Source organism: Arachis hypogaea, chromosome 18 (genome assembly GCF_003086295.3).
Source record: "Arachis hypogaea cultivar Tifrunner chromosome 18, arahy.Tifrunner.gnm2.J5K5, whole genome shotgun sequence".
Classification (NCBI taxonomy): Eukaryota; Viridiplantae; Streptophyta; class Magnoliopsida; order Fabales; family Fabaceae; genus Arachis; species Arachis hypogaea.
This window is the reverse complement of record NC_092053.1, coordinates 39,029,810-39,057,107: the sequence shown is the minus strand read 5'-3', so window position 1 is coordinate 39,057,107 and position 27,298 is coordinate 39,029,810. Positions and strand designations below refer to the sequence as shown.

The 27,298-nt window shown below is 31.2% G+C and overlaps 2 protein-coding genes across 5 annotated transcripts; one reads left to right on the top strand and one right to left on the bottom strand.

Annotated features, from left to right (window-relative positions):
- Positions 1-9,323: 9,323 nt before the first annotated feature.
- On the top strand, positions 9,324-16,649 carry LOC112769373 (uncharacterized). Of its 4 annotated transcripts, none has more exons than XM_029294997.2 (5): positions 9,329-9,876; positions 12,133-12,270; positions 14,759-15,738; positions 15,890-16,024; positions 16,189-16,649. In XM_029294997.2, the coding sequence occupies exons 3-5, from the start codon at positions 15,589-15,591 to the stop codon at positions 16,462-16,464; spliced, it is 561 nt and encodes a 186-aa protein (XP_029150830.1). In that variant the 5' UTR covers positions 9,329-9,876; positions 12,133-12,270; positions 14,759-15,588; the 3' UTR covers positions 16,465-16,649. The 4 variants fall into 4 exon arrangements, with proteins under 4 accessions (XP_072080036.1, XP_029150830.1, XP_072080035.1 ...); XM_072223934.1 differs by having other exon boundaries at positions 16,165-16,649; XM_072223935.1 differs by lacking the exon at positions 12,133-12,270 and having other exon boundaries at positions 9,324-9,876.
- Positions 16,650-16,685: 36 nt separating this feature from the next.
- LOC112769371 (nicotinate N-methyltransferase 1) lies at positions 16,686-24,531 on the bottom strand. Its single transcript, XM_025813879.3, has 4 exons — positions 24,016-24,531; positions 23,283-23,619; positions 20,024-20,088; positions 16,686-17,167 (listed from the first exon to the last, which is right to left on the bottom strand). The coding sequence occupies exons 1-4, from the start codon at positions 24,385-24,387 to the stop codon at positions 16,868-16,870; spliced, it is 1,074 nt and encodes a 357-aa protein (XP_025669664.1). The 5' UTR covers positions 24,388-24,531; the 3' UTR covers positions 16,686-16,867.
- Between the last annotated feature and the right edge of the window lie 2,767 nt (positions 24,532-27,298).

Below are 27,298 nucleotides of genomic sequence, written 5' to 3'. Positions count from 1 at the left end.
CATTTTTACAACTTCAGATTCTGGAATCGGAGTAAAACATTTATTTCTCATGTTTCTAAACCGTGCTAAATAAGTGTCAGTGGATTTTTCCTCTGCACGTCTGACAGAGAATAAATCCATAAGACTAGCTTTCAATTCACCTCGAAAAAATTGATCATGAAAATTTCTTTCTAACTGCTCCCAAGAATGAACAGAATTTGGTCTGAAGTTGGAGAACCATGTAAATGCATTTTTTGTCAAAGAAGAAGGAAAATATCTCATCTTGAGATATTCATTAGAAGCTGCTTCCCCAATTTCAACAGTATTCGTGCAATATACTTTACTGTAGACTCATTTTCTTCTCCAAAAAATTTTGTAAGGGATTTTGGAATTTTTCAACCTCTTGGAAGCTCTGCTTGTTGAACACATTCAGAAAAAGCAGACATAAAATATAGTCTATTTAAGCAACCAACATTAAATTCTAAACGGTTTAAAACTTGTTCGACATTTCTTGCTAGATTATAATGCCCCCCTAAGTTGTTTTGCCTAAGTCTTTCTAACATATCATCAGCATTTTGACCATGTCTAGGCATATGAACGTCATAATTAGGAATTGCTCTACCATTTTGGTTGACGATATCAAGCCCTAAACCATGGTTATTATTTTCTTCTAAATTTATCACAGTAGCAATTCTATTGATTTGCCTATTTAATTGCTCAATTCTAGTGTTTGTATTTTCTAAAAGAGAATTTAAAACTTTCACCATTTGATGAGTTAATATGTTTACTAGATCATGGTGGCTTTCATCCATCTGTTGTCTAATATTTGCTAAAGATCCAATGGTTTGACTAGATTGATTAATAGGCATTGCTTTTGACATATCAGGAAACACATGCCTGGAGTTTTCTACCCTAGTAACAGTGGGTGTAGTAGGATTATATGTGCTGTTATTTCCGGTGTTAATAGCATGTGAAAAATTTTGTTGTGACGTATATGAACCTGACACCCCAGAAATAGGTACATTTGACATGTCATATGCATTCTGGTAAAGAGGATTTTGAAAAGTTGAGTAGAGAGGCGCAAGCAATCTACCCCGGTGACAAGCCATAAGGCGGCGACCCCACGGTATTTATGTGAGTTGCATTTAACCCTGGATGGGCATGGCCAACGCCATCATGCCTCACTGACAGCAAGGCAAGCTCTGCGTTTGACATCACGGGAGAATTTCCGGACTCATTTTCTCTAGTCTCATCGCTGGAAGTAGAAGAAGATGCTGCAGATGTATTTGACATGTCAACTGACGTTGATTTCTTGGTTTTTGGAAACAAAATCTTCCCACTGAGTAACAATATGCAAATTAAAAACTTCTGATTTTTTTCTTTTAACAAACTACAATCTATTGACAATGTCCCACTGGGGGTGCCAATTTATTTTACTCAAATTTTTGTTAATATTTAAAAGAAAATGTGGGTAAATCAATGTCGCAATTGTATCGTCAATAAGAATTAAGAAGGATTGAGAGTAAGAAATAAACAAAGAAACGCAAGGTGTCGGAGGCAAAGTAAATTGCAGAAATTAAAACAAACGAGAAATTAAAGAGAAGAAGAAGAAAGAGACATAAACGTAAAAGAGAAGAACAAGCAAAAGTAGAGAAATTTTATTAATAAAAACTGGAAAGAAATAAATTACAAGTGTTTAAGTTTAGAGGAATTACTTAAGATTCCCAATTTTACTCTGTGATGCCAAGGGGTTGAGAGCGTTTTAGGTTTCTAAGTCTTTTTCAAGAAGAACTGAACTCCCTACAATGTGTTCCTAAAACTCTATTTATAGACTAACCTAATATCAGCTGACAGTTACCTTTTGTACACCACTTGCAAAAAATTTGAATTGCCCCGTAAATGTTCCCGCACTTTTTGCTTAATATCAATTTCAAAAATCAAATAAATAATCAAACTGTCAAATGACCTAATTTAATTAAAAAATATAAATATTATATATAGAGACATCACCATATATCTAATTATTTCTTTTTATAATTTTTTTATAAAAATTATATTTTGTCTAACACCATTATTCAGATTTACTCTACAAAACATGGTCTTAATCACACCAAAATATAACCAGATTTACTCTATACTTACAAAATTTACATTGAACCATGATTGAATAAAAGCTACAATAGAAGACGAGCATTCTTTAATCTATCTTCCTAAAGACGAAAAATCAAACACACTTTCTCTTTAGTTCTTCCTCCAAGTTTAAAGATGGATCATAAAGGAAGAAACCCATTCTCTTTCTGAGCTGACGATGAATCTATCAAGGTAATACATTTTGGCAGATAACTATTGTCACGAAAAGTGAAATGTCTCAAAGGCGAAGCAGAAAATTCAATCGAATACAATACTGTTCATTGTTGCGTGTATAACGATCCGCATTTTCAAAAAATCTAAACATAAATAAGTTATAATTTATTTTATTAATTGAAACTCCTTATTTTTAGAAACTAATTTACAAAGAATAATTAAATTGATTTTATGATTATTAAAATTTAACTTAATTATGATTTATTTCATTAATTTAAACTATTTCTTAAAAATAATTTAATTCAGTAAAATAAAAATTATTTTTATAATTATTATTATCATTTGAATTTGGATAAATTAAAGTTATTATATAATTTTTTATAATAAGATATTTTACTTAATTGATTTTATGACAACTAGAGTTTAAATTAATCAGGATTTTTATATAATTTTTATTATAATAAGATACTTCAAAAAAGGATAAAATTATTATTATTATTATTATTATTATTATTATTATTATTATTATTTTACCCGCTTTGATTAAAATGAAGTTTAGTTAATATTATTACTATTATCGAGTTTAAAATCTGTCGATATGAGTAAATATCGGTACTCTTCGGTGAACTTAGTTTTGCTAATGTTTCATTGTATATCTTTCATTATTATGTTACTAATGTCATTTATATTAGTAACTCATATATATATATATATATATTCCTTATTAACTTATTACTAGTTACCAATCCTAGTGATTGGATTTATATATATTAGTAAAAAGATGTGATAGAATATTTTGAATATTCTATATTTATATTTAATGATTATATATATATATATATATATATATATATATATATATATTATTAGTTGTGTTTTAATATATCCAGTTTTCGTAGCTATTCTTAAGATATTTATAATTTGAATTGCTAACTCAGCAACCTTAACACGTGACACCCAACCCCTCGTTAAACACATCATCACTTACCATTAATCATCATTACCAATCAGTCGTGCATGCTTCATTGTTTGGGGGGGGAGGAGGGAGGGGGGAGGGGGTGAACTCCATGAAACCGTGAATTTTGGCGTTCGATTTCTTGTGATCCGTAACTCTAATAAAAAATCTAATCTGATTAGAGTGTTTATATCTTCCTACTCTATTCACGTTGACGTCTCTTTTGTTCGGGAGAAGTCGCCAGAGGGAGCTACTAAACCTTCCATACTCGCAGTTGTAAGGAGCATCGCCGTCGAGTTGCCACAAGAAGAGTCAGACGAGATAGAGAGAGGATGCGATGGAGAAGAGAGGAAGGTGTGGTGGTTTCCTTCACCGCCGTTGCAGCTACCGAAGCCGTCAGGAGTTGCCGCCGTTACTGTTTGAGGCTGACCGGAAGAGTGGAGGTGATAGTGGCACTGCTGCGTGTGACAACAAATGGTTGCGTTGTCGCCGAAACTCTCTGCCGCTATTGCTGGACAAGAGAAATAAGGTTTTTAGACACGTTTGGTTTTATGAGTTTGACTATTTGAGGTAGGGACTCTTTTCTTAAACTTATTTTACTTTCAAGAATTGTTACAAGTCGATATTAATGCAAAAGATATTTTTTTATGATTTTTGTAAGCCTTAAGAATTGAAATGAGTTGTTTTGGATGAATGAAATTATTTGCTTGATTGAATTATTGATTTGGTTGGGTTGGTGTGCGGTCGTTGATAATAAATTGATTTGTAAAATTGATTTGGTTGAATATTATGAAAAGTGGTTTTCTTGGTTTTGTTGATTTATTGGAAATGATTTGAGATATGAAAATAATTTGATTTCAGAAGCGGTTTGATTTTAGAATTGCTGTGATTTTAAAATGTTTTAATACTGGAAATGGCTGAGAATAGGTTGATAGATGGTTTGGTTGGGACCCTTGAAAGTTGGCAGAAGTTCGAGTTTTAGAGGAAATGCTGTCGAAATTTCTATAAAAATTGGAGATTTGATTTGAAGTGTTATTTAAAAAACAGTTTGGATTCAAGAATTATATTATTTGATTTCAAATTATTAAGAAAAGAAATGAAGTATGTTTTGGAGTTTTATTTATTAAGAAAAAGTATTATGTTTTGAATTTGATTTATTTAAGGAAAGAATTATGTTTTGAGACTATTGAGAAATTTTGATAAAATGATTATGAATTGAGTTTGATTATGATTTTGAACATTATTAAAATGTGATTGGCAAGGACGGTGGTCTTATCCCGCTTGCGTGTTTAAGATTGAAATGCGAGTATGGTAGATGTTGTGAGGACGATGGTTTTGTCCTGTTCATGGATTTGGCAAGTTGAGGATGAGGGATTCCCTCTCTTGTCGTATGGATGTGTGGAAGGTGGAAAGACATTCTCTTTCGTATTATTTCCCTCCACATCTTTCTCTGGTTGTAAGGTGGAAAGATACACTCCTTCGATGTGAAAATGTACTCTCCTTCGTAATTCGTCTAGGAGAAGGTGGAAAGACACTCTCCTTCGTTTGTGTTCCTCCTAAGGATGCGCAACCTAAAGATAATGTCTGGGTTAGCTACCAGATGTGTTGGGTTCTGACACGTGAGTTCACAGCTAGTAGGACAGGCATGCATCATACTGCATTTATTTGCTTTGTCTGGGTGTGCTTAAATATTTTAGTTTGCCTATCTGATAATTTTTGTCTAATTGTTATTTGTTGTACTTGCTGTAATTGCTCTTTGATTGTGTTTGCCTTGCATTATTTGTGCCTGTGATTGATTCTGTTTTGGGATTGAATTTTGATGGTGATTTGTTTTGAATTTGGACTGGAGGCTGAGTTGATTTGATTTAGGCCGAAGGCCGTGATTGGTTGGATCAGTGGTAAGTTTTGGTTAAACTGATTTCTTAGTAAGCAGTGAAATGTGTGGAATGTTATTTTGCGTGAAATTTTTATAAGAAAAATATGAATTTTAAATTTGGATAATGAACGGTTGATTACTGCGGTTGTTTTTCTAACAATTCTTAAACCCTTTGCTGAAAGCCACTGACCTCAAATACGAAGATAATAGGTATTGGTAATGGTGGCAACACTGAAGAAGCTTGATTGAAGCAATACTCTGAAAAATATGGTTAGCCCAGAACTTTGAAGTTTTTGAAAATAAAGACACCTCAAGTTCAAAAATAGTGTGAACTGCTTCTAACGCCATGGAAGAACTCTCTCAAGCTGCCCTGAGATAGTTTCCCCTGGTTCTTCTCATCTCAATGTTTTCTCTTTCTTTTCTTTTAGATGTTACATGTTATATGTTTGGCATTTGTCACTTTTTTTTTTTGTTTTGTTGTCCTTTTGAGGATCCACGTCGTTATTAACCAGTTAATAAAAAATTCTTACCTTTGTGAAAAAAGAGAATAACAACTAATTTTGATTTTCATTCCTTGTCGTTCTAAGGAACAGTAGAATACCGATTGAATTGTATAGCTATTGAAATCCGGTGAAATAAGTTGTTTCCTTCATTTAAACAAATTTTTTTTATAAAACTCCTTCTTTCTACTCTTATATGATGAGTGTCATCCCTTCTTTTAGACTTTTTTCATGTAATTCTTTTTTTTTATTTAATAATTGATTGTCTAATTATATCTATTCTTTTAATGAATATTTGTTTTTTATTTATATATAAAAGTAGCGGTTCTTTAATGTAGTCGAATAACTGTTGTGCCCTCTCAAAAAATAGAAAGAACTTAAAAAAATTTATTATTTTCTAATTTTAAAAATAAAAAATATTTATATTATAGTAATTTGACTTTTATTTTAAATATTAAATTTTTTTTATATTATAATTTTAAATGAACTAATTAATTTAAAAAATTTTATTAAGTAGAATGATTTTACGATTTAAATAATTTTATTATAATTTTATTTTATTTTATTTTTCTTTTATTTATTGATTCATATATGGCTTTAATAATGTGTGATGTGTACCTTATATACCCTGCCAATTTTTTGCGAGTTGCAAGGGTGACAAAGGACGGACTCTATAGGTCATGGGTGACAATACCAAACATGACATTTATAGAGTTGGTCAGTTGGAAAAGAGAGATTGAGAGACTGAAAAACAAAAAAAAAATCTTACTATTGTGTTTAATTTAAAATATATATAGTTTGATTTAAGGTGTAGGACACGGATTCGATGAACCGCATCTCTGTGTTACTGAAACTCCTAAAAAGTGATTTTGCTCACTGGTAAGCTAGATTGAGTAAAATAAAATATTTTATTTTAATAGGGTTTTTTTGTTATAATTTTTAAGAGAGGAATGTTTTCATAATTTTCTTTATCTTTTATCTTTTTATTTTATTCACTTTAATTGTAGTCTCCAATTCCATGTTAACTCAGAACTTTCTTCGTCTCCATGCTCTCTAACTCCTATCCAATAGCGGATCTAAGGAGGCTTAAGGTGATTATGGTCCCCTATTTAAAAAAAAAAAAAAGTAGTATTATTAGTTTATTATTATTATTATATATATATATATTAATTATAGATTAAATATATTTTAATATATTACACACTAAAAAAATATATGTTAGTAATTTAATATGTATAAATTATAATGTGTATTATAACATATTAATAATAAATAAAAAATAAATTTAAAAAACAATAAAAATTTATAAATATATAAATAATTGAAATATATAGGTTTAGATTAATGTAAAAAATTAATAACTATAAAAAAAATTTATTTTAATTTTTTCTATGACAACAATAATAATTGAATAGACTTTTTAAATAATAAAAATTATTATAATAAAATAAAAAAATAAATTTTTAGTAGATTATATGATTGTATATATTGAAAAAGAGAATGCTTCAAAATTTATTCTAAATAGAAAATTGATAATTTTAGTTATATGAAATATCGCAAAACAAATTTAAAAATACTAAAACTTAAAAGTATATAATTAAATATTAATTTTTATATAATATAATTATTAATTTTAACTTATATACTATAAATTATATTTTATTAATTTTTTATTATATTATATTTTAATTTATTTTATATTTAATTTGGTCCTCTTATCAAATTTTTGGATACGCCACCGCTCCTACCAGCTCCTCCCACTGTCGTCTTCCATGCTGGACTTCTAGAAACTAATACTGAATCTCCCTCATCACCATTACCACCACAATATCCCTTCCCCTCTTCATTCCCTCGACAACTTCTCCGAAATTATTGCTTCTGGGGTTCAAATCCAAGGCTCCCCGTGAAGAGAAACAGCTCCACTCGGAAGTCATCAAGCTTGGCCTTCAATCTGATCGCCATGTGCACACCTCAATTATTGCTATGTATGCTAAAGTTGGTGAATTGGGTGATGCAAGAATGGTGTTTGATGAAAGTCCTCTAAGAGATTATGTTTCTTTTACGGTTGTATGTCTTGGAGGTGAAGGATTGTGCTGGTGAGGAGGGGTCGTGCGCATTGGCGACGAAGATAGTCGCAAAGAAGCCATCCTGCCCAGCAGCGTTACACTCGTGCCAATTTCGCTGTTGTTCCTTCCCCACTCTGGCCTGATGCCTCCTCCCCTTCTCCGGTGTTCATCGATCTCTGCCTCCTGTGCAAAATAATACATAAAAAAAATACCTTGTCCAAAAACTTTTAATCAGTTTTGAATTAATTTAAACATTTGATTTTTTAATTTTTTGATATAATACTACAAAATATTTCAAATTTAATAATAATAACCATCACAAAATTATTATTTATAAAGTTGTCCCATTAGCACAAAAATCGCATAAATCATTAAGTAGCCAATCACATAAAACTAAATTTATAAGGATATTTATCGTTGGATTAAAAAACATATAAAGTCCAAAAGTTTCTCATTAAAAACGCTGCAAGCCAAATAATTTTGGCGTTTCGGTGCCACAAGCCCACCAAATCCGTGCCCTAAAGTGTATATAAATTTAGGTACATACTATACTATTTATATATACTTGCCTAACTTATTAAAAAGAGATAAAAATTAATATTTAAATTAAAAAATATAAAAATAAATAATTTTTTAATATTTAAAACTTACCATAAAAAATAAATTCGACAATTTTATCATTAAAATTATAAGTACCACAGAATTTGTCATAAATTTAATTATATTTCACTATTTTCTTTTGTTTGTGGTAAACATGGATACAGAAAGAAAGAAATTTCCTAATTTGCTTTTGTAGCCAATAAAATAAAGATTAAATTACACAGTTAGTCTTTATACTTTTAGTGAAATTATAAATTAGTTTTTACACTTTAAAAATTTATAATTAAATTCCTAAGGAGAATTAAAATTTGTAATTTAGTTTCTGCTATTTAAAAAATATTTGATTTAACAGAATATTCTTAGCATATTTTTTATTTTAAACATGTGAACTGCATATATTTGACAATATGGAGCAATTTGCAATTTTAGTGAAAGTATGAGAATCAACAGTGTAATTTAACCATTTGAAAATGACCAGAAACCTTCTAGGCTATCCGAACCCACCCCACCCTTCTCCAGCTCTCTCACTCACACTTTCTCAATTTCCAAAACGACACCCCAATTCCAGCGCTCTCTATAACACCCCAATTTTTCATAGAATTATTCTCAAAAATTCTGTGATGATAAAATTCGATAAATATCAGAAAATCATCTCATCATAAAATAATAAAATAGATTTAGGCTTAATAAGTAAAAAAAATAAATATGCCATAAAAAATAAAAACGTAAAATTAAAAACAGTACCAAACAGACTCCACCCTTTCATAAACAAACTAATTTTTCCTTCCTCCATTATAAAGCCATGGTTTTCTTTTTTTCCTTTTACCATATCTTTAATTATTCATTTGAATTAATTAAAGAAGAGCTTAGATACATCATTATAGCACATGATGGCACCTTTCTTCTCTCCTTGAACCGAATCAATTTCTTGTTTTTCAACTGAACTGATTTTCTTGTAACCAAACCATTAAGCTTTAACCATAGTTACACCCCTTGGGTTAATACCTAATGATCACTAACAGAGCATGTGTTGCTCCCTCCTTATATCAATCAACGTATCATCTTCACACCACCTCACTCCATTCTTCTTCTAATTATCAGACCTTTACTCTTAGTTCTCTACACTTCAACGCAAAACAAAAAGAAAGAATGCAAGAGAGGGAGCTGGCCGAGAGAGAGTAACGGAGTGGGAAGTGAAGTTGCTTCACTTTGATGATCTTCTCTAAACGAGTTATCAAAAACAAGAAAGGGCAAGCGAAAAGAGGTACCAACCGAATCCAGAAGACAGAAGCACTATTCTTCATCATTCTGATTCTTCGAAGCCTCCTTGCTGGGTGAAAACCAGCAACTCTTTCCCTTCTTCTTCTTCAAATTCAAAGAAAGAAATTCTTCCCCTTGTTCTATTTCTGCCATTCTAAATTCAATTTCTGCTAGTACAGTTATAACCGTAAGTAAAGGAGAAGTGAGAACTCTTCTCTTGCTCAAGCCTGATTCAGCCATTTGTCCTTGGGAGGAGTGACCGAATCTTCACTTTCGTGTGTCTAGGGTTCCTAATTCAAGGAAGAAGCAGAAATAAAATTTTGAACTTCAAAAGAGGTAAGGGTTAGAATGTCTAGAAGGATATGTTTGTGACTGATTGATGGTGCTGTTGGTGAATTGTGGGTTTGATAATGTTACTTGAGGTTTTATGTTGCTATGTGCAGAATTTACTTGAAGGCTAAAGGCCATGTTTTATGATTGAATTAGTTGGTAGTATGAGCTGTTGTGCTTGAGATGGATTTGGTTATAACTAAATCCACTTGAATGATGATGAATGATGATTTATTATGTGATTGAATGATAAAAAATGCATGTGAAAATTCTATTTTTAACATGATGCAGAAAAATGAATGTTCACTTATGTATAAGCACTTGAAAACTTGGAAAATATTGACTCTGGATTGTTAGGGCCGTGCTAATCACTCTAGCAACTTTGGTTAGTCACAAGAAAGATGGAATTATGGTTTTAGAGGAATTTTAGGCTTAAATATAAGATTTGGTATTTGAGGTTGTTGGAATTACTTGATGCAGAATTTCTGCATATTTGGTAGTGACTTAAAATAAATTCTGGGAACAGTCCAGACCACCATTTTGGATGAAATTATTTTTCTGTGAAACCTCGGTGTGTCTTGAATGTTCCATAAAAATTTCAAGGAATTTGGTCAAGTGGTTTAAAAGATATTAATTTTTGAAAAAAGTAGCTACTGCAGAATTTTTTTGGTTTTCTGGTTCTGCAGTGTCAATTTCAAACCACCGGAACTTTTGTTTTACTTAATATTTTAAGTTGCTTCTAAAGGAATTTTAAAGATCTGTAAGCTTTTTAAATTAGTACAAATTTCATGTCCATATCTATTTTTTAGCGTTAGTTATGTCTCTTGGAATCTAGGCTGTTTGCAAGAATTTCAGAACCAATTTAAAGAAAAAGAGCAGCCCTTCCAATTGACATTTAATTAACCAAACAAGGTGATATGAACCTGAAACTTGTTGATTCTGAAACCTAGGGGTGTTGAGTGTAATCTCACCAAAATTTAGAAGCAACGGATTAGAATTGAAATTATTATGGATTTTATAAAAACACTGCTATTTGTTGTTTTTCTGAATCCTTATAAGTGCAGTAGCAGAATTTTAAAACTTTGTATAAAATTCAATTCTAATCTAAATGCAGTAAAACTAACTCAAATTAAAGATTAGGATCTCTAGAATGACCTTACCAAGAGAGATAGTCCGTGCATAAGTTCTTTAGAAAAATATGATTCTTACTTCTTTAGAAACTTAAGTTTGATACGAACGCATGGACATAAAGTTTGCACGAATCTAAGTCTGTTTGTTATATTAATTATTAGATATAAGACTGGTCGCCAAAATGGTACTAGGCTAAACAAGTCAGGAAATGAACCAGAATGTAAGTTATTCCTAAGAAAGTTTAAAGTTAAGCGGTGAAGTGGAGGTATGTTTAGTTACATGGTGATGCGGAGGTATGTTTAGTTAAACGGTGATGCGGAGGTATGTTTAGTTACATGGTGATGCGGAGGCACAATGAAAAGAAAGAAAATGAGAACTAAGGAATGAAAAGGGTAATTATTCATGAGAATTGTATGTTTGAATGGGCCTTTGTACCAAATTGCTAATGCGAGAGTGCTCGCCTAACTGATAGCCTAAGGTTGCTAATGCGGGAATGTTCGCCTAACTGATAGCACTGTTTTTTATTGTGATGCACATTGAAATGTTATTATGAAGAGGCCTAACTGACATGGGTAACCGTGATGCCAATGTATCCTAATTGACATGGGTTCGTCCATGATAATATTGATGTGTCTGACTGACACAGCAAGAAACCATATTCGGGGTTCACTCTTAGTAATGTCGGGTTGCGGGTAGACAACCGACGCATGAACTCATGGCCTGCGCTAGGAACAGACATGCATCATAAATTGTTTGTGCATTTGATTGTGATTGTTTACTGTTCATTCTTTCTGCTACATGCTATCTGCTTCTTGTTAATTTTCTATTCTCTGATTCTTATTTGTGTTTCAAAGTTGTATAATTACAATTTCTCCAAAACTTAGATTAAGATAGTAAAACTAGGAATAATAGCCATAGAGAATAGCATAAGGAGCGGCATTAACCCAAACGGAAGATGCCAAGATAGAGTTATGTCAGAGCCGCGGTACGGAAGTAGCCGAGAGACTTAGCGAGCGAGTTGTTATGATAGAGCCGAAACTCTAGGTTTCACGAGAGAGATGTGTTTTCACGATGTCACCTTACTGGGAACCATATAGGTTCTCACCCCTTCCTTTTCTTTTTCCCCCACAGATGGAAGATCCATACTTGGTTGCCGCAATCGGAGTCATATTTAGAGAAGCTCCGGAGGAGCATATGATTCCAAACCCTACAGGAGGTGCTCGAGACTAGTCCTGAGATGATGTTCCGCAGACTTGCGCTTCAGCAGTGGTATGATATAGGATAGACGGTCTTTGTTTTCTTATAATCTTCTTTCCCTCACTTTTGTAGCTTTTCTATATGAACCAGGTATCTAGGAAGTTGTCAGTTGTAAATACGTCTATATATATATGTCAAGTTTGTGTGAACTAACTTGCGATGTATATATGCATGAGAGTTTCTGTAATCTTGTTGCCAATTTAATGTTGCTGTTAGTTTGGTATTTATTTTATGTTGTATATCTCTGATGATGCTTTTAGTTGCTGCTAACAGGTTTATTAAGAAAAGCATATGATAAAAATAGCTAACATATACGATTTTGTTAGTACGAAAGGCTCATATGTAGATATTATCGAGTCTAGAGTTTTATAATATTACTAGGAAGTGACACCTAATGACTGGCAGTGTTCCGGACCTGAAAATTGGGTCGTTACACTCTCCGTCTCTCACCTCAGTTCACTATCGCCGCGCCGGATCCACCGTATTTGTGCTCACGAGTTGGGTCTCGCCTCCTTCCTCCATATCGCCTCTCTCATCTGGCGACTTTTTCTTCTCTTTCAATTCCAACACTGAACACTGATAAATAGAAGTGAACATTTTCAATCCCAAACATGCTCAAAGCGAACAATTCAATGTCTAAGAAGAAAATAGCAACAAATCAACATAAAAATAACAGCTCAATTTATCAGTAGATCTGGCGCAACGACGGAGGTGAGAGGCACGGCGATGGTGAGCTGAGGTGAGAGACAGAGAGCGCTGGGTTGGGGTGCTATTTTGGAAAGTGGGAAAGTGAGAGTAAGAGAATTGGGGAGGGTCGGGGTGAGTTTTGATAGCCTAGGGAGTTTTTGGTCATTTTCAAATGGGTGAATTACACGGTTGGTCTCCATACTTTCACTAAAATTGCAAATTAGTTCTTATTGTCAAACATGTACAGCTCACATGTTTAAAATAGAGAATATATTGAGAATATTCTGTTAAATCAAACGCTTTTTGAATGGTATAGATTAAATTGCAAATTTTAATTCTCTTTAAAAAGCCAATTATAAACTTTTAAAGTTTAAAGACTAATTTACAATTTCACTTAAAAGTATAGAAGCCGAGACCAACCGTGTAATTTACCCTTAAATAAAATCAGTAAATCACAACTATAAAAGCCCGTCCCCTTTCCCATTCTTCCCTGTATCGAAGACGAGGTCTCACTTCTGGCACTGCTTCCTCTCTCGCAAGTACCTCCCTCACCTGGTTCCCGTCACTCTTTGCACTGCCTCCTCCCTTGCCATTCGGAACCGCTTCATTCGCCGTCCTGCTTCTGCTTCTACAGATTTTCTTCTCTCCTTCTCGCGAATTTGCTGGTTTTGTTCTTTTTTTTTTAAAAAAAAAAATTGTTAAAATCATCTTGCATTCACCATTCCCTGTTCTTCCTTGTGCTAAATCGTGTGATTTTCTCCTTGATTGAATTGTTAACATCGTTGAGAATTGCATGAGGAAAACGTGTTTGATTTTGGAATGTGAAATGCCAAATCACAAAATTATTCAATATATTTGGTTTTAATCTGAAATGCTAAATGGACTCTCCCAATCATTTTGGAACGTTAGCGGAAATTGATGAATTTATTAAAACCAGTTTCAGTTTGTATGCAGCACACTCCTCCTTTTTTGGTATAAACTGAAATGACAATATAGGAATCTTAATTTGAATTTTCAAGCATTTTCTTTTCGAATTTGGACTGATTAATACAAGTCCAATCCTAGCGTAGTTATGATTAAAGTTGAATTAGGGCATTTGAGAAAAGAAATATTATTAAGGTTTCAGTCTTCGTCAAAATTTTAATCCCTGTATCCCCTGTTTTTTGGACTGTCTGGTAATCAAACACAATAATGAATTTTAGTCTTCCATTCTTAATTTCCAAACACAATACTGGCAACCTCAAAATAAGCACAACCTTGTAGATTTGTTTTATTTGATTTGTGTTTGTACTTTGTAGTGTCTAAAATAGTGTTTGTATTTAGTTTTTCCTATTGAACTATACTATAAATTAATGTATTGAGATCCTTCCTTAAAAAAATCTTCTATTTTTTAGCCTTTCCTATATGATATTGTCCATATCTATATGGCTATAATTTTGTTTATAAGAAATAAATATTTATATAAAAACATTGACAAATAACTTTTATGCAAATTTTCTTTCTCTAAGAATTTTTATTACATAAATTTTCTTTCTCTAAGACAAAATGTTAGAATATATCTTTCCCATGCTTGTGTATATATTACCAAAAAATTTTTTATTTTATTATCTTTATATTTGTTTAGAAACAAAAATACTCATTCTAGACTCTAGAGTAGTTAGAATCTTTGATTTACTATTTCATGCTTTTATGTGTTTAATTTACTCTTCTAATTTTATATAAAATCTAGCTTTTCTCTACTTAATTTATACACTGCCTTAAGGACGGACAGTACTACAATTAGGTAATAACTGAATACTTGAATGAATTGTAGAAAGTTATCACAAATCATGGATAGTGGCTCTAGCACGCATGAGCATGACCCTGTAAAGAGGCAAAAAGAGAACAATGAAGGAGAAGACAGAATTAGCGAGCTACCTGAGTGTATTATAAGTAGGATATTGTCTCTTCTCCCAACCGAAGAAGCAGTTCGAACAAGTGTGCTGTCAAAGGAATGGATAAACCATTGGAGATCAATCACTAGTTTGCATTTAGATGACATTGACATGGTTTATGGCAGAACCAAGCATATTGAACATGAATGCTTTGAAAGATTTATATATAGATCACTTCTGCTTACCAACTCTCCAAGATTGGACAACTTCTCCCTCTCTATCCATGGCCACCATGATGTCTAACCTTAATGATTGGATTTATGGCGCGTTGAATAAGTTTCCGAAAAAGCTCTGTATTAAGTCAGAGAGGAAACTCTCCTTTTCGTTTTCCACCGCTCATTCCCTCTTCACTTCTCAGAGTTTACAAGAATTAGAGATATATATGAGTTATTGTTCTGCTAATATCATAGTTCCCACAAGCCGTGTTCATTTGGGACAGCTCAAATTTCTGACTTTGCATGAAGTTGAATTTAGTTGCTCTGATAAGGATCCAGAGCTTAGCCTTCCGTTGCTTTGAAGGCTCAAGACAGTAAACTGCATTTGGTTAGGTGTGAGGTGTGTCACTTTCAATGTTCCTCTGCTTGAAACTATTGACATAACACAACACACTAACAGTTCTAGGCTAGAAGGGAATTGTGAGATCAAGTTTCGTGCTTTGCACTTGAAAGAATTTTGTTTACGCGACTATGTTTACCGTTCAAGGTATACCATGATAGATCCATCATCTGCTCAGAATGCTTCTGCTACTCTAATTTTGCCTCCATATGAGAGAAGAGTTTCTTCGACAATGCAATACGGTGCTCTTGTGCTTCTCAAGCAATTTAGTCAAGTTAGATACCTCAAATTTGGCGGGCTGGATGTAAGCTTCCTTTTTAGACCCTTCTGAACATCACATAGTGTTGAGTTTTCTTCATGTTATGATTTTCTTCATAAGTTTGTTATCAGCATATTAGTTCCTTCTTGTAACATAATACTATGTAAATTGGATTGGCTTCTTATTTGTGATGCAGGTTTTGGCACAACAAGTAGTGATTCTTCTACCTGAATTTGGAATGCTACGCCATCTTGAACTTGATTCAATTACTGGCGAATTTTTGTTAGCTTTACTTTTAAAGACTCCAATTCTCAACACACTAGTTGTCGAGGTTTGCAACTGTTAAACTCTGCCTCTAATGCAATTATGGAGAAAATAACATATTAAAGATGTTACCCTTGTACTTATGATTTAGAAACTTGTACATGGATTTTAATTTGTTATTTTGTTTGATGATATGTTGATTACTAGAGACTAAAATATGAATATTACAAGGCACTTTTGAAATCTGCTGATGTGCCTGATTGTTTGAGACATACTCTCCAAGTGGTGAAATTCAGAGATGTTTGTGGAGATGAGCATGAGTTGTGTTTTGCTAAATTATTTATGGAAAAGGGTTCAGTGCTGAAGAGGATGAGTTTCTCCCTTTCTCATTTGTTTGTCAAGTCAGAGGCCATTGAAGAACTTAAAGAGAAACTATCTGGACTCAAGAAATGTTTGACTTATACTATTGTTGAGGTTGTGAAGGAAGATTATTACAACTTCTGGTGATAATTCTTGGTTTAGATTTTAGGAAGTTCTATGAGCAAAGCCCACCAAATTGTTCTATAAGCATGGAATCATTTCTCCTATAAAATAGACTCTAGTTTTTATGTAAAGGGTGATGGTAAAAAATAATGTACCCACAAAAAATACCAAATTTTGTCCATCAAAATTAATCTTTTGGGTGTACTCAAGGTTTATATTTTTGTCTATTTACTCAAGATTTCACATTTGTTTTCTATAACCAAATTTTTCACCATATGTATCAAGTGGTTTGAAAAGTATTTCATACCGACATGGGTTACTGTATATAGGTCAATTTTACCAAAATAAGTAGTATCCGAATTCCATGGTAGAATGATTATCACTAACAAGCTCCCCATAAAAACCACTGCGAAACAATTAAGCTTTTTCATTTCTTAAACTCAAGCACGGTGTAGAAGTGGTCAACATGGAATGCCCTGAAACTGGGGAAGCCTACAGAAACTGCAAGCTGCCTGAACTGCTCTTCAGTCCTGTGCTTCCCTTTGGCTCTGTATATCGTCATGACAAATATGTCGCCTTCAAGCAATGCCCTTGTCCGGTGGCTGTCGTCGGAGTTCTCCGGCAGCACTGGCTCGCAGGCAATAAGCTTCCCTCCTTCTGGGAGTGAGTTGTAGCAGTTTTGCATTATCTTCTTGATCTCATCGTCTGTCCATGTTGTAAGCACCCACTGCACATTGCAAAATAAAACAAATTTTGATGTATAAATATAATAGAGATATGATCAATTTTTGTATTCGCTATTAGTGTATAAAAAAAATGATGCGAATATTTAATCATTCATTGCTAGCTACTTTGGTAAATTGTCCATATATATATTTGACAATTTTAAAATATTGTCTATATTTCTCTAACAGGCGGTTTGAAAATTCCTTAGTGAATTAAATTTCAGTGTTTACAATATTTAAATTAGTTTAGATGGAATTCAATTCAATTCTATTATTTTCTCTCAAAATCAATTTCAATCCAAATATATTCGATTTGAAATTTTATTTCATTAGATTTTATTTAAAACTTAAAATGTCTAAAATGTTATTATAATCTAATTATTTCTTCTTAATTTTTTTTCACTCACTTCCTGTTAATATCTCCCATATTTCAACACAATTTTCTCTTTTTTCACCACCTTCGTTCTCTTCTCTTCTTTTTCCTTCGACTCAATATAATATATACATCTGTTTTTGAAAGACTTACTATGTATATCTAAAAAAAATATTCACTATAGATTTTATGCGTTTAACTTAGATTAATAACACCAAGTGTTTGCCAATACCTTTAAATATTTTAAGTAAAGTTGTGTCAATTATGACACCAGCAAAAAGTAACATAATTTTGTTCTATTTTAATAACATGAATTAGTTGCTGTAATTTACCATTAATAACTAGCTTCTTTTTTTTTTGCTATGTTATTAGACCACTCAACAAGTTAGTTTTTGATAGTTTATGTGTATTTTTTGTTATTAATTTGTCATTGAAATCAACCATAAAGAACTATTTATTTTTTTAATTAATAATAATGTTTAAAATTTAATATTTTTAGATTAATTTAATTTTTACTTTTTTAAAAGAGATGAATAAATTCTAATTGAAAAAAATAGTAAAAAAATATAATTTTTTAAATTATTTTATATAATTTAATAAATAAATACATTTATTATTTAAATTTAATATTATATTAATAAAGGATAAAATTGTTTATTATAAAATTTTAATTCATTTCATAAACATTTCAAATATTGGAATTCAATTCAACTCTATAATTTTACTATTTCATTTTAAACATTAAAATTCAATTTAATTATATACCATTAAAAGTTTCCAAACATACTGTAAATAGTGTATTTTAAGTAACAGCCAAATAAAAAAAAATATTATATACATACAAAAATTTAAGTACTAAATTAGCTATTATATATTTCTGTGTACATATATATGTTGTATAATTTATCTTCAATGTATATTTTATATTTCATTATATATTTTATACGAATAACTCATTAATAACTAATTTTTTTTTTACACTTAGCATAATTGAAAGATAATATTTCAAATTGAACTCTCGTTATATTATATTATGTGTGTCACCAAAAAAAAAATATTATGTGTGCAACAACTTCTCAAATAAGATATGTTTACAACTTTGCATGATTCACTTATGTAATTTGGTTCGTAGTGAAGAAAAAGTCAGAAATTAAAGGTGGTTCTATTGAGGCCAGTATATGGACATATATTCCATGGAAGGAAAAACCAGAAAGGTAATTCTGCTGAGTTCAATTTATTTTGAGATTACACCAAATGAAAGTGAAATGTCTACTCGTCCATGAGGAGGAAATTTTTTATTTTAAGTGATGTCAACGTTTTTAGGTTAATTGTATTTTTAATTTACTTGGGGACAAATCTTTTTAAATAAAATTGACAAATAAGTTTTACATTGTTTAAAATATCAGACATTAATTTATAATAAAATAAGAAAGACATAATGGTCTCTAGTATTTTTCTATATATGAAAAATTAATCCCTAATTCAGTAAAAAATAGTTTTGATAAAGATATTAAAGTGTCTAAAATTTTAAAAGATAAGAGATTTTTTTTTTCTTTCTTTAAGAATTAACTTGTCAAATATTTTAAAAGATTAGAAATTAATTTGTCAACTTCTTTAATTTTAATTGAGAACTAGTTTATCCGAAATAAAAAATAATAAAGAACATTCTAAGTGTTTACTTATTTTTAAAATCGATTCTATGAAATTCTACCCTTTCATTGAATAAAAAAGAAAAAAAAGAAAAAACCTATAATCTACTCAACCAAAGGCAACGGGAAATACTGAGTTGTATGATGAATACAAAAAGTTATAATTTGTTTGTTTTAGAATGTGATTACATGGTGTTTCTAACGACTTCTTTGAATTGGTTTCATGGTTTGCATTCACGGGATATCCGTCCATCAAAACAAGACAAATTACCCCATAACAAGCTGTAGCACTGTATATGTTAGCCTAATCTACTAATCTAGATAAGATTATCTATTTTATTTTATTGCATTTTAGTTTCTTGATTTGTTAAAAGTAGAGAGAACAAAGCAAGCAAAGATATCTTTCAATCAAAAATTATATTCCTTCTCCTTCATGTTCGTTAATGCCTAAGATACAATAAAAATCGAAGATTCTATTGAAGTAATTTTCTTTTATCAATTTATCAAAACATGTTCCGAAAAATAATCGCCAACAAAAAAATAATAAATAAATTTTTGAGAATTTATATTTTTGATATATTAATTTTTTAAAAAATATATTAATAAAATTGTTTAAGATGTCAAATGTGAATAAATTAATTTAAATTTAAATTTTTTATTTAATTATAAAGACTAATTTAAAAATAATATATTTATATTTATTATTTTAAAAAATTTTATTAATATTTTTTTTAGATTAATCTATTTAAAATATATTAAAATAATATTGTTCCAATATATATATATATATAAGCAAAGATCTGACTAGAAGAAAATGGCATAATGGGATGACGCACCTTCATGAAGATCGCATCACCTTGAGGAATGGATTTGAACATGTCACCGCCCACATGGGTTACACCTAGAAATCACAATAATTAATTAGTTATGATACACACAGGTTCAGAATGAATCAACCACTGTCAACAAAACAAAATGTCATATCATGTAGTCGTGACTCGTGAGTCGTGACTGATTCTAGTGGCGAAGTTTTATGTTACAGCGGGACCATCGCTCCAAAACTCTATTTAAATCAAAGTACAAAACTCCTTATAGTTGATTTAGTTAAGGGTAGTGCTGGAATAATAAAAATTTTGAACAACATGAACAAAATTTTCTATTAATTCATATTATTTATACATTATTTAAAAATTTGGTTGGTTAATTACCTATACTTTTCTTTTAGTTAACGTACTAAAATTAGAATTTTTTTTTTCTTTGGAGCTTGTGGGTTCAATAATTTTCAAATATATAATTTTATATTCTCATTCTCTTTTTTAGTTTTTTTTTTAAACAATATAATTTTATCTCCTCTTTCTCTTATCTTAGTTTTCATAATCTTTTAAGAAATTATTTTTTAAAATACCTGTTGTGTTAATTTATTAATGTAAATTTTAAAATAATATAAAATAATATTGAATATTCTATTTTTTCTAACCTTTGCAATTAATTTATCACTTTAATATTATTTTGTAAATTTTATCTTATAATATATAAAAAAACATGATGAATTTGATTAATAACTATCATACTTCTAAAGAAAAAACTGTTTATTAGAAAATTAAAAATTGAGTTTAAATGTATTTATTAAACGAAAAAGACTAACAGATATTCTTAACAAAACTTTAATATAATTTGCTATTATTATATATTTTGCGTACTTTTGGCCTCATCAAAGAATTTCCTCAAGCTTTACCATTGATAGTCACTAAGATAGTTACATCGATCGGATCCATTCGGTACTACTTTAAATATCAGATCAATACAACTATACTATCTAATGCTTTAATAAAAAAATTTCTCATAATTTAATTTTCTGTACCACAAACCATAGGTGTTGAATCTCAACAAGTCTATAAGATCATTTTACAAATTAAACATTCCATAGGGCTGATTCTTATTCAACTGAAAAAAAAAATTAAAACGTAACCCGTTCATGTAACAATAAATACGTAACAAATGTTATTTAATTTTGTATAGCACAAGTCAATACAAAAACGTAACCCTTTCATGTAACAATAAATTTTTGTAAATTATCTTGAGGGACAGGTAGATAATAGTTTTTGTGAACAATTTAAACAATGAATTCTAAAATTGACTAAATAAAATAAAAATAAAAAAGTACAGATAACTAATAAAATTTTTGAACAATATGTAAACAATGTAAATTAATAAAATTAAAAGAGTAAATTTAATTAGTAGCATTAAATTAGAGTGTAGTGTATTTTTATTTGATTGGTGGTTGTTCATATTGTTTAAAATTTTTATTGTTCCCCTAGCACTTCCTAATAAAAATACACTACACCTTCAAATTATCCTTTAAATCTTTTAGAATTTTCATTTTCTACCTATATTTTTTATTAACTACACAATGTTCTGAAAACCGGTTCGAACCGGCCGGTCGGACCGGTCGAACCGTGAACCGGTGGCTGTAGCGGTTCGGGCAATAGTAAAAACCGCAGTATTTAAAAACCGAACTTGAACCGACGAATCGGCCAGTTACCGGTCGGTCGAACCGAACCGGGACCCGGCCGGTTTTTTAACATTGCAGCAAAACGCCGCCGTTTTGTGCTGCTGAGGGAACCCTAATTCTTGAGTTTTCTTTCTCCTTCGCAAGTTCGCAGCCTCCAGCCCTCCACTTCCTCGTTCCTCCAGCCTTCCAAGGAACAGAACACCACCCAGTCACCGCACTCACCGCACTCACCGCAGTCACCGGACTCACCACCCAGTTGTCAACTCCAGACTCCAGGAGGCCCTCAACGCACTCACCGCCGTCGCACTCACGCCCTCAACTCCAGCCTTCAGCACGGTCACGCCCTCACCGCCGTCGCACTCACGCCCTCAGCCACTTCGCATGTCACCTCCGTCGAGCTCTGCCTCTGAGAAAGCAGTAGAGAAGCGTTGAAGCGTTGAAGCGTTGTCCTTCAAGCTCTGAGAGAAAGCAACAGATTTCCTCATTTCCAGGTAATTTTTAATTAGGTTATCAACATGATTTTGTGATGCAATCCGATTCTGATAAAACTGTGCTCTGATGAACTGAAGTCTGAGTCTCTACTCTCTAAAAACTGGAACTGTTATGAGTTCATTTTGTGATTTCATTGATTCTGATGAACTGAACTGATGAACTGAACTCTGGGTCTCTACTCTCTGAAACTGTTTTGAATTTATTTTTTGATTTCATTGATTCTGATGAACTGTGCTCTGATGAACTGAACTCTGAGTAAACTGTTATGAATCTATTTTTTGATTTCATTAATTCTGATGAACTGTGCTCTGATGAACTGAACTCTGAGTAAACTGTTATGAATTTATTTTTTGATTTCATTATTTCTGATGAACTGTGCTATGATGAACTGAACTCTGAGTCTCTACTCTCTGAAACTGTTATGAAATAATTTTGGGATTTCATTGATTCTGATGAACTGAACTCTGATGAACTGAATTCTGATTTTGTGAACAAAGAATTTTATTGAACCTGAGATGTTGTACTTGTTTGTATACTCTGATTTTGGATTTTGGATGTTGTTTGTTCATTTATTGTGAAATTGAGAGTTGAGATTATTGGGTTGGATTTTGATGATTGATGACAAACTTGGATCATTTTGATGATGCTATGTTGGGTTTGATTGGTTGTTTGAGGACTTTTGAACTTTGAATTTGTATTTGAATGAGATTATAACATTTGGTTTATGTAGTACTTTTAATTTGAATGATATTTTAAAGTTTAGATTAGATTATAATTATATTTTCATGTGCTTATTTACATTTTAATTATTATTTTATTATAAAACGATTTTTACGGTTCAACCACGGTCAAACTGATTGAACTTATAAACTAATGAAGATGACCGGTTCGGTTTTCAGAACCTTGCTTAAACATGCTTATTTCATGTAACGAAATATCATTTGAATAAGAGTGTTTTAAGTTAATTTTAACAGATTTAAAAGTTTGACTAATATGAACAATTGATAAAATACCAATGTGACAATAAACTCTATAAATTATTAGTCACTATTATTTTTCTTAAAATACATGTACGCATATATGTTATGTACCTGGAATTTGTGATGCTTTGGCCACCACTTGAGGCAGGTCAAAGTTGATGCCTTCCTTGACATTGGGGTGTTTCTGGAGGATCATCCGGAGGCAGTCGCCGCCGCTGCCACCAACATCCACAAGCCTCTGGACCCCGCGGAAGCCGTCGTAGGCCTGAAGCATGGCCCTCATGAAAGGCACTGAGACCCCAGACATGGCCTTGACCATCAGCTCATTCATATCCCCTTGTTTGAGGTAGTAACTGTATGCTGCCTCCCCGTTGGCCCTCTCGAAGGGCTCCTTTGAAGGATCAACCACTGCCTCGTGCACCAACGGCCATGCTCTCATCAACGCATCCTGTAAAAAATAAAACAATTTTTTTACTAACCATGTTATACATTAGAAATCAACTCTTAATATAAAATATATATTAAAATATAAAATATAAAATATTTATTAAAAATAAATAAAATAATATATATAACTAATTTTTAACGTGTATAAAATATTTTTATTTTTTTTATGTTAAATTAATCAAATCTTTTTGTATAAATATAAAATATATATCTTTGTTTGACTGACTTTTTTAATATTCATGTAATAGTTAAAAAATTAATTACTTCCTTGGTTCATTCGATATATATGCATTTCTTTCATTTTCAAATTTATTGGCAATTGTAGCTAACAACAAGAATAATAAGGGAAAAAATGTGATTTATAATTATAATTACTTATCATTATTTTATGAATGACCTGGTGGTGCTGCAGTACATACGGCGCAAAAGATAACCCTTCCGAATCCGTCACAAGCGTTTTGCCTACATCGGTTAGCGAGTACTTCCTCTCTCCACCGGCGCCGGAAGGCGCATGCTCATTGAAGACGCCGTAGCTGGCTAGCATGCGGAGCACGCGCTGGAGGTTTTCGGAGTCGCCGTTGCCGGCGGGGAGGACTCGCTTCAGGATCTCGATGGCGGAAAGGGGATTGTTGGCGCCGCCCTGCCAGATGGCGTCGGCGACGTTGAGGCGTACGACGGCGTTCAGCGACATCGGAACGCTTATCATGTTTGCGAGCTCAAGAATCGTGAGCCTCGCTTGTTTCCGGTTCTCGCTGGACTCATCCTCCATCACTCTTGCTTTTTCTCTCTCCCTTTTTTTTTTCGTTTGTTTTTCTTTTTGGGTAGTTGAAATCTTCCTGCATAGTGGGGTATATAGAACTATAGAAGCATAAAAGTATTAGTGTAAGGTGTATGTCCACTGACCCTATTAACCAAATTAATTTTTATGTATGTATACATATATATGTTATTTCATATGACCATATTACATTTATATTAAAATTAATTATTAATATAAAATACATATTAAAATATAAAATATATATTTAAAATAAATTAAATAATACATATATTTATATATAAATATATAAACTAATTTTAGTAATGAATTTTAATGTATAAATAATATTTTTATATTTTATATATTTTTAATATATATTTTATATTTAAAAAAATAAACTAAATTTTTAATATTTTATTATTAATCATGAAATATACACAAATTTTTAAATTAAATATATTTATAACAAATTAAAATATTAAAAATAAGTAAAATTTTTATATTATTATTACTGATATATTCCATTATAATGATTATTAAAGAGTATTTTAGTCAAATATATTAAAATACATGTTATTTAACTCTTATAAAAGAAGTGAATGCACATTTTAGAAATAAAAAAGAAAAAAATGTCGCTTTGAAAGTGTTAATTTTTTAGTTTAACATATTTTATATAAATAATTTATTTAATTTTTTGTATACATTTAAAATTTTTTATATGGTAAAATATTATTTTGGTCTTTAATATTTGAGTCAATTTATAGTTTGGTCTTTAATGTTTTAAATATTCTATTTTAGTTTAAAATATTTCAAACGGATTGAATATTGTCCTATTTTTAAATATGCTAATTATTTATGTCAAATTTAATTATAGAACAATATTAAATCTATTTTTTAGATTAAAATATAATGTTTTAAATGTTACAAATTAAATAAAGATTTGTCCCAAATTTTAGAGAATAAAATAGTATTCTATCCTTTGTAAATTACACGAGTTTGTACATTTATGTGCTAATAAAAGAAACGAAAAGATTGGTATATTTATTTTATGTCAATAACCTTTTAGATTTGTCTATGATCTTCCCATATTGCTCTATTTTTTTTTTCGAGTAAAATATTAATTTGATGCCTACCTTTTTTTTAAAATGACAATGTGATTTCTGACAAAAAAAAAAAAAATAATAGTCATTTCAAAAAATTCGAACACTAATAAAATTGATCATACAAAAATTAAACTAAATTTTTACCCATAAAAAATTAATTTTATTTATAAAAAATATTCATTCGTTAAATTTTAAGTTGATTCTATTAATTTTTTTTAATTTTTAAATTATCTTTTTTACTTAATCCCAGCCCTTTTAACCTAAGTCTTTTCAGAACCAAAATCAACCTCTTTCACCCTTACCTTCCTCATTCTTCCACACTCACCTGACTTAAACTCTCACCTAATCACCTCGTTCATCCTCTTTACTTTCCAGTCAACACTCTCGCGCTGCTTAGCCTCGCTCACTCAATTATAGCGGCAAGCTCATCTTCGAGTGACACTATCTTTGGTCACCTCTATCTCTTAGATCGTCGCTGCCAGCCTCTTCACGGCCAGCTTCATCGCCGCCAAGCTCTTCGCCACCAGCTTCGTCGCTGCCAGATCTACTCCTTTTCGCCAACATCGTCGTCTCGGCTTGACCACTGAGTTTCTTGATTGCTATTCTACGCCGCCGATAGCTCCTTCACCTTGCCAACTTCGTCGCCGCCAAATCTGCATCTTCTTGCCAACCGTTGTCTCATCTTAATAATTGCACTTTTTTATTGCTATTCTGCATCCCTGATAGCTCCTTCTCACCGTCATTCTCATTATTGCTAGAAAGAGGAAGAACACCACCCCGATTCTGAGTATACAAGTCAAATTTTCACTACGATAACCCTATAGCCATCAATAACAACAATGCCTCCATAATTATAACTATAACTACAACAGTTCTGAACCTCTTTATTGTTGAATTTAAAGGGTAAGAGGATGTTCCAAAGAGCAAAGCAAGAGATTGTTTCTTTTTGTTGAGTTAGAAAATAGGTTGTTGCTTTTTGAGCTTATTTTAGGTGGTGTAATTAGTGGCACTTTGATGATTTTGAAAGATATTTAATTTTTTATTGGAGTTATTAGTACCATAATCTGGCTTGATTATTTGATTATTGTTAAAATTGATTTTGAAAGCTTATCGCCATTTCTTTGGGATGAATTCAACTCCAGATTTGGCTACCAGAGGGTGCGGCTGCTGGAAGTCAGGTTACAACAGTGTCAAAAATAACACTTTTCCAATCTTTCGTATGCTTTGTCATTCTTCTATGGTTCTTCAATTAATAAGATTTGATTTGCAAATTTCATAGATGTTATTATGCGGCTCTTTTTTTTAAGTAATGGAGCATCCGTTTGTGTTATGTTCAGTTATGGGATAATTGTGTATTTTTTATGGATATGGAGAAGAATTTTTTTTAAATTACAAATTACAAATCAGAGGCACATATTTGGCTTGGCAAAGAAAGCTTAGAGTCCGATTTGTAGAACAAAGAATTCAAATTTAGGGAGGCTCAAATCGGAACCTCCAATTTTTGTTGGGCTCTTTTTTATTTATTTTAAATGTAAGAAAATTGGTGGGTCAATTTTGTGGATAAAAAAATTAAAAAATTTAGAAAGCCCAAATTAGTGGATCAGAATTGTAAATTAAAAAATGTAAAAATTCGAAAATGCAATTCTAAAGGTTCGACTTACTTTCTTCTTCTCTTTTGTTGTTTTTTGTTTTTAGTTTGTTCTTCTTCAATTTTGTTAATATGAACCAGTAAAGAAAGAGTAACATTATTTTTAAAAAAATGGAAGATAGAGTTATGTTAAAATTATACTATCATGTTCAGATTTTATTACAAACAC

Excerpts from the sequence above, each read along its gene's own strand:
- LOC112769373 (XM_029294992.2), top strand. The coding sequence starts at position 15,589 with ATGATAGATCCATCATCTGCTCAGAATGCTTCTGCTACTCTAATTTTG. Across the intron at positions 15,739-15,889 it reads TCAAATTTGGCGGGCTGGAT|GTTTTGGCACAACAAGTAGT; the intron begins GTAAGCTTCCTT and ends TTTGTGATGCAG. Across the intron at positions 16,025-16,164 it reads TCAACACACTAGTTGTCGAG|AGACTAAAATATGAATATTA; the intron begins GTTTGCAACTGT and ends GTTGATTACTAG.
- LOC112769371 (XM_025813879.3), bottom strand. The coding sequence starts at position 24,387 with ATGGAGGATGAGTCCAGCGAGAACCGGAAACAAGCGAGGCTCACGATT. Across the intron at positions 23,620-24,015 it reads ATGTACTGCAGCACCACCAG|GATGCGTTGATGAGAGCATG; the intron begins GTCATTCATAAA and ends TATTTTTTACAG. Across the intron at positions 17,168-20,023 it reads GTGATGCGATCTTCATGAAG|TGGGTGCTTACAACATGGAC; the intron begins GTGCGTCATCCC and ends TGCAATGTGCAG.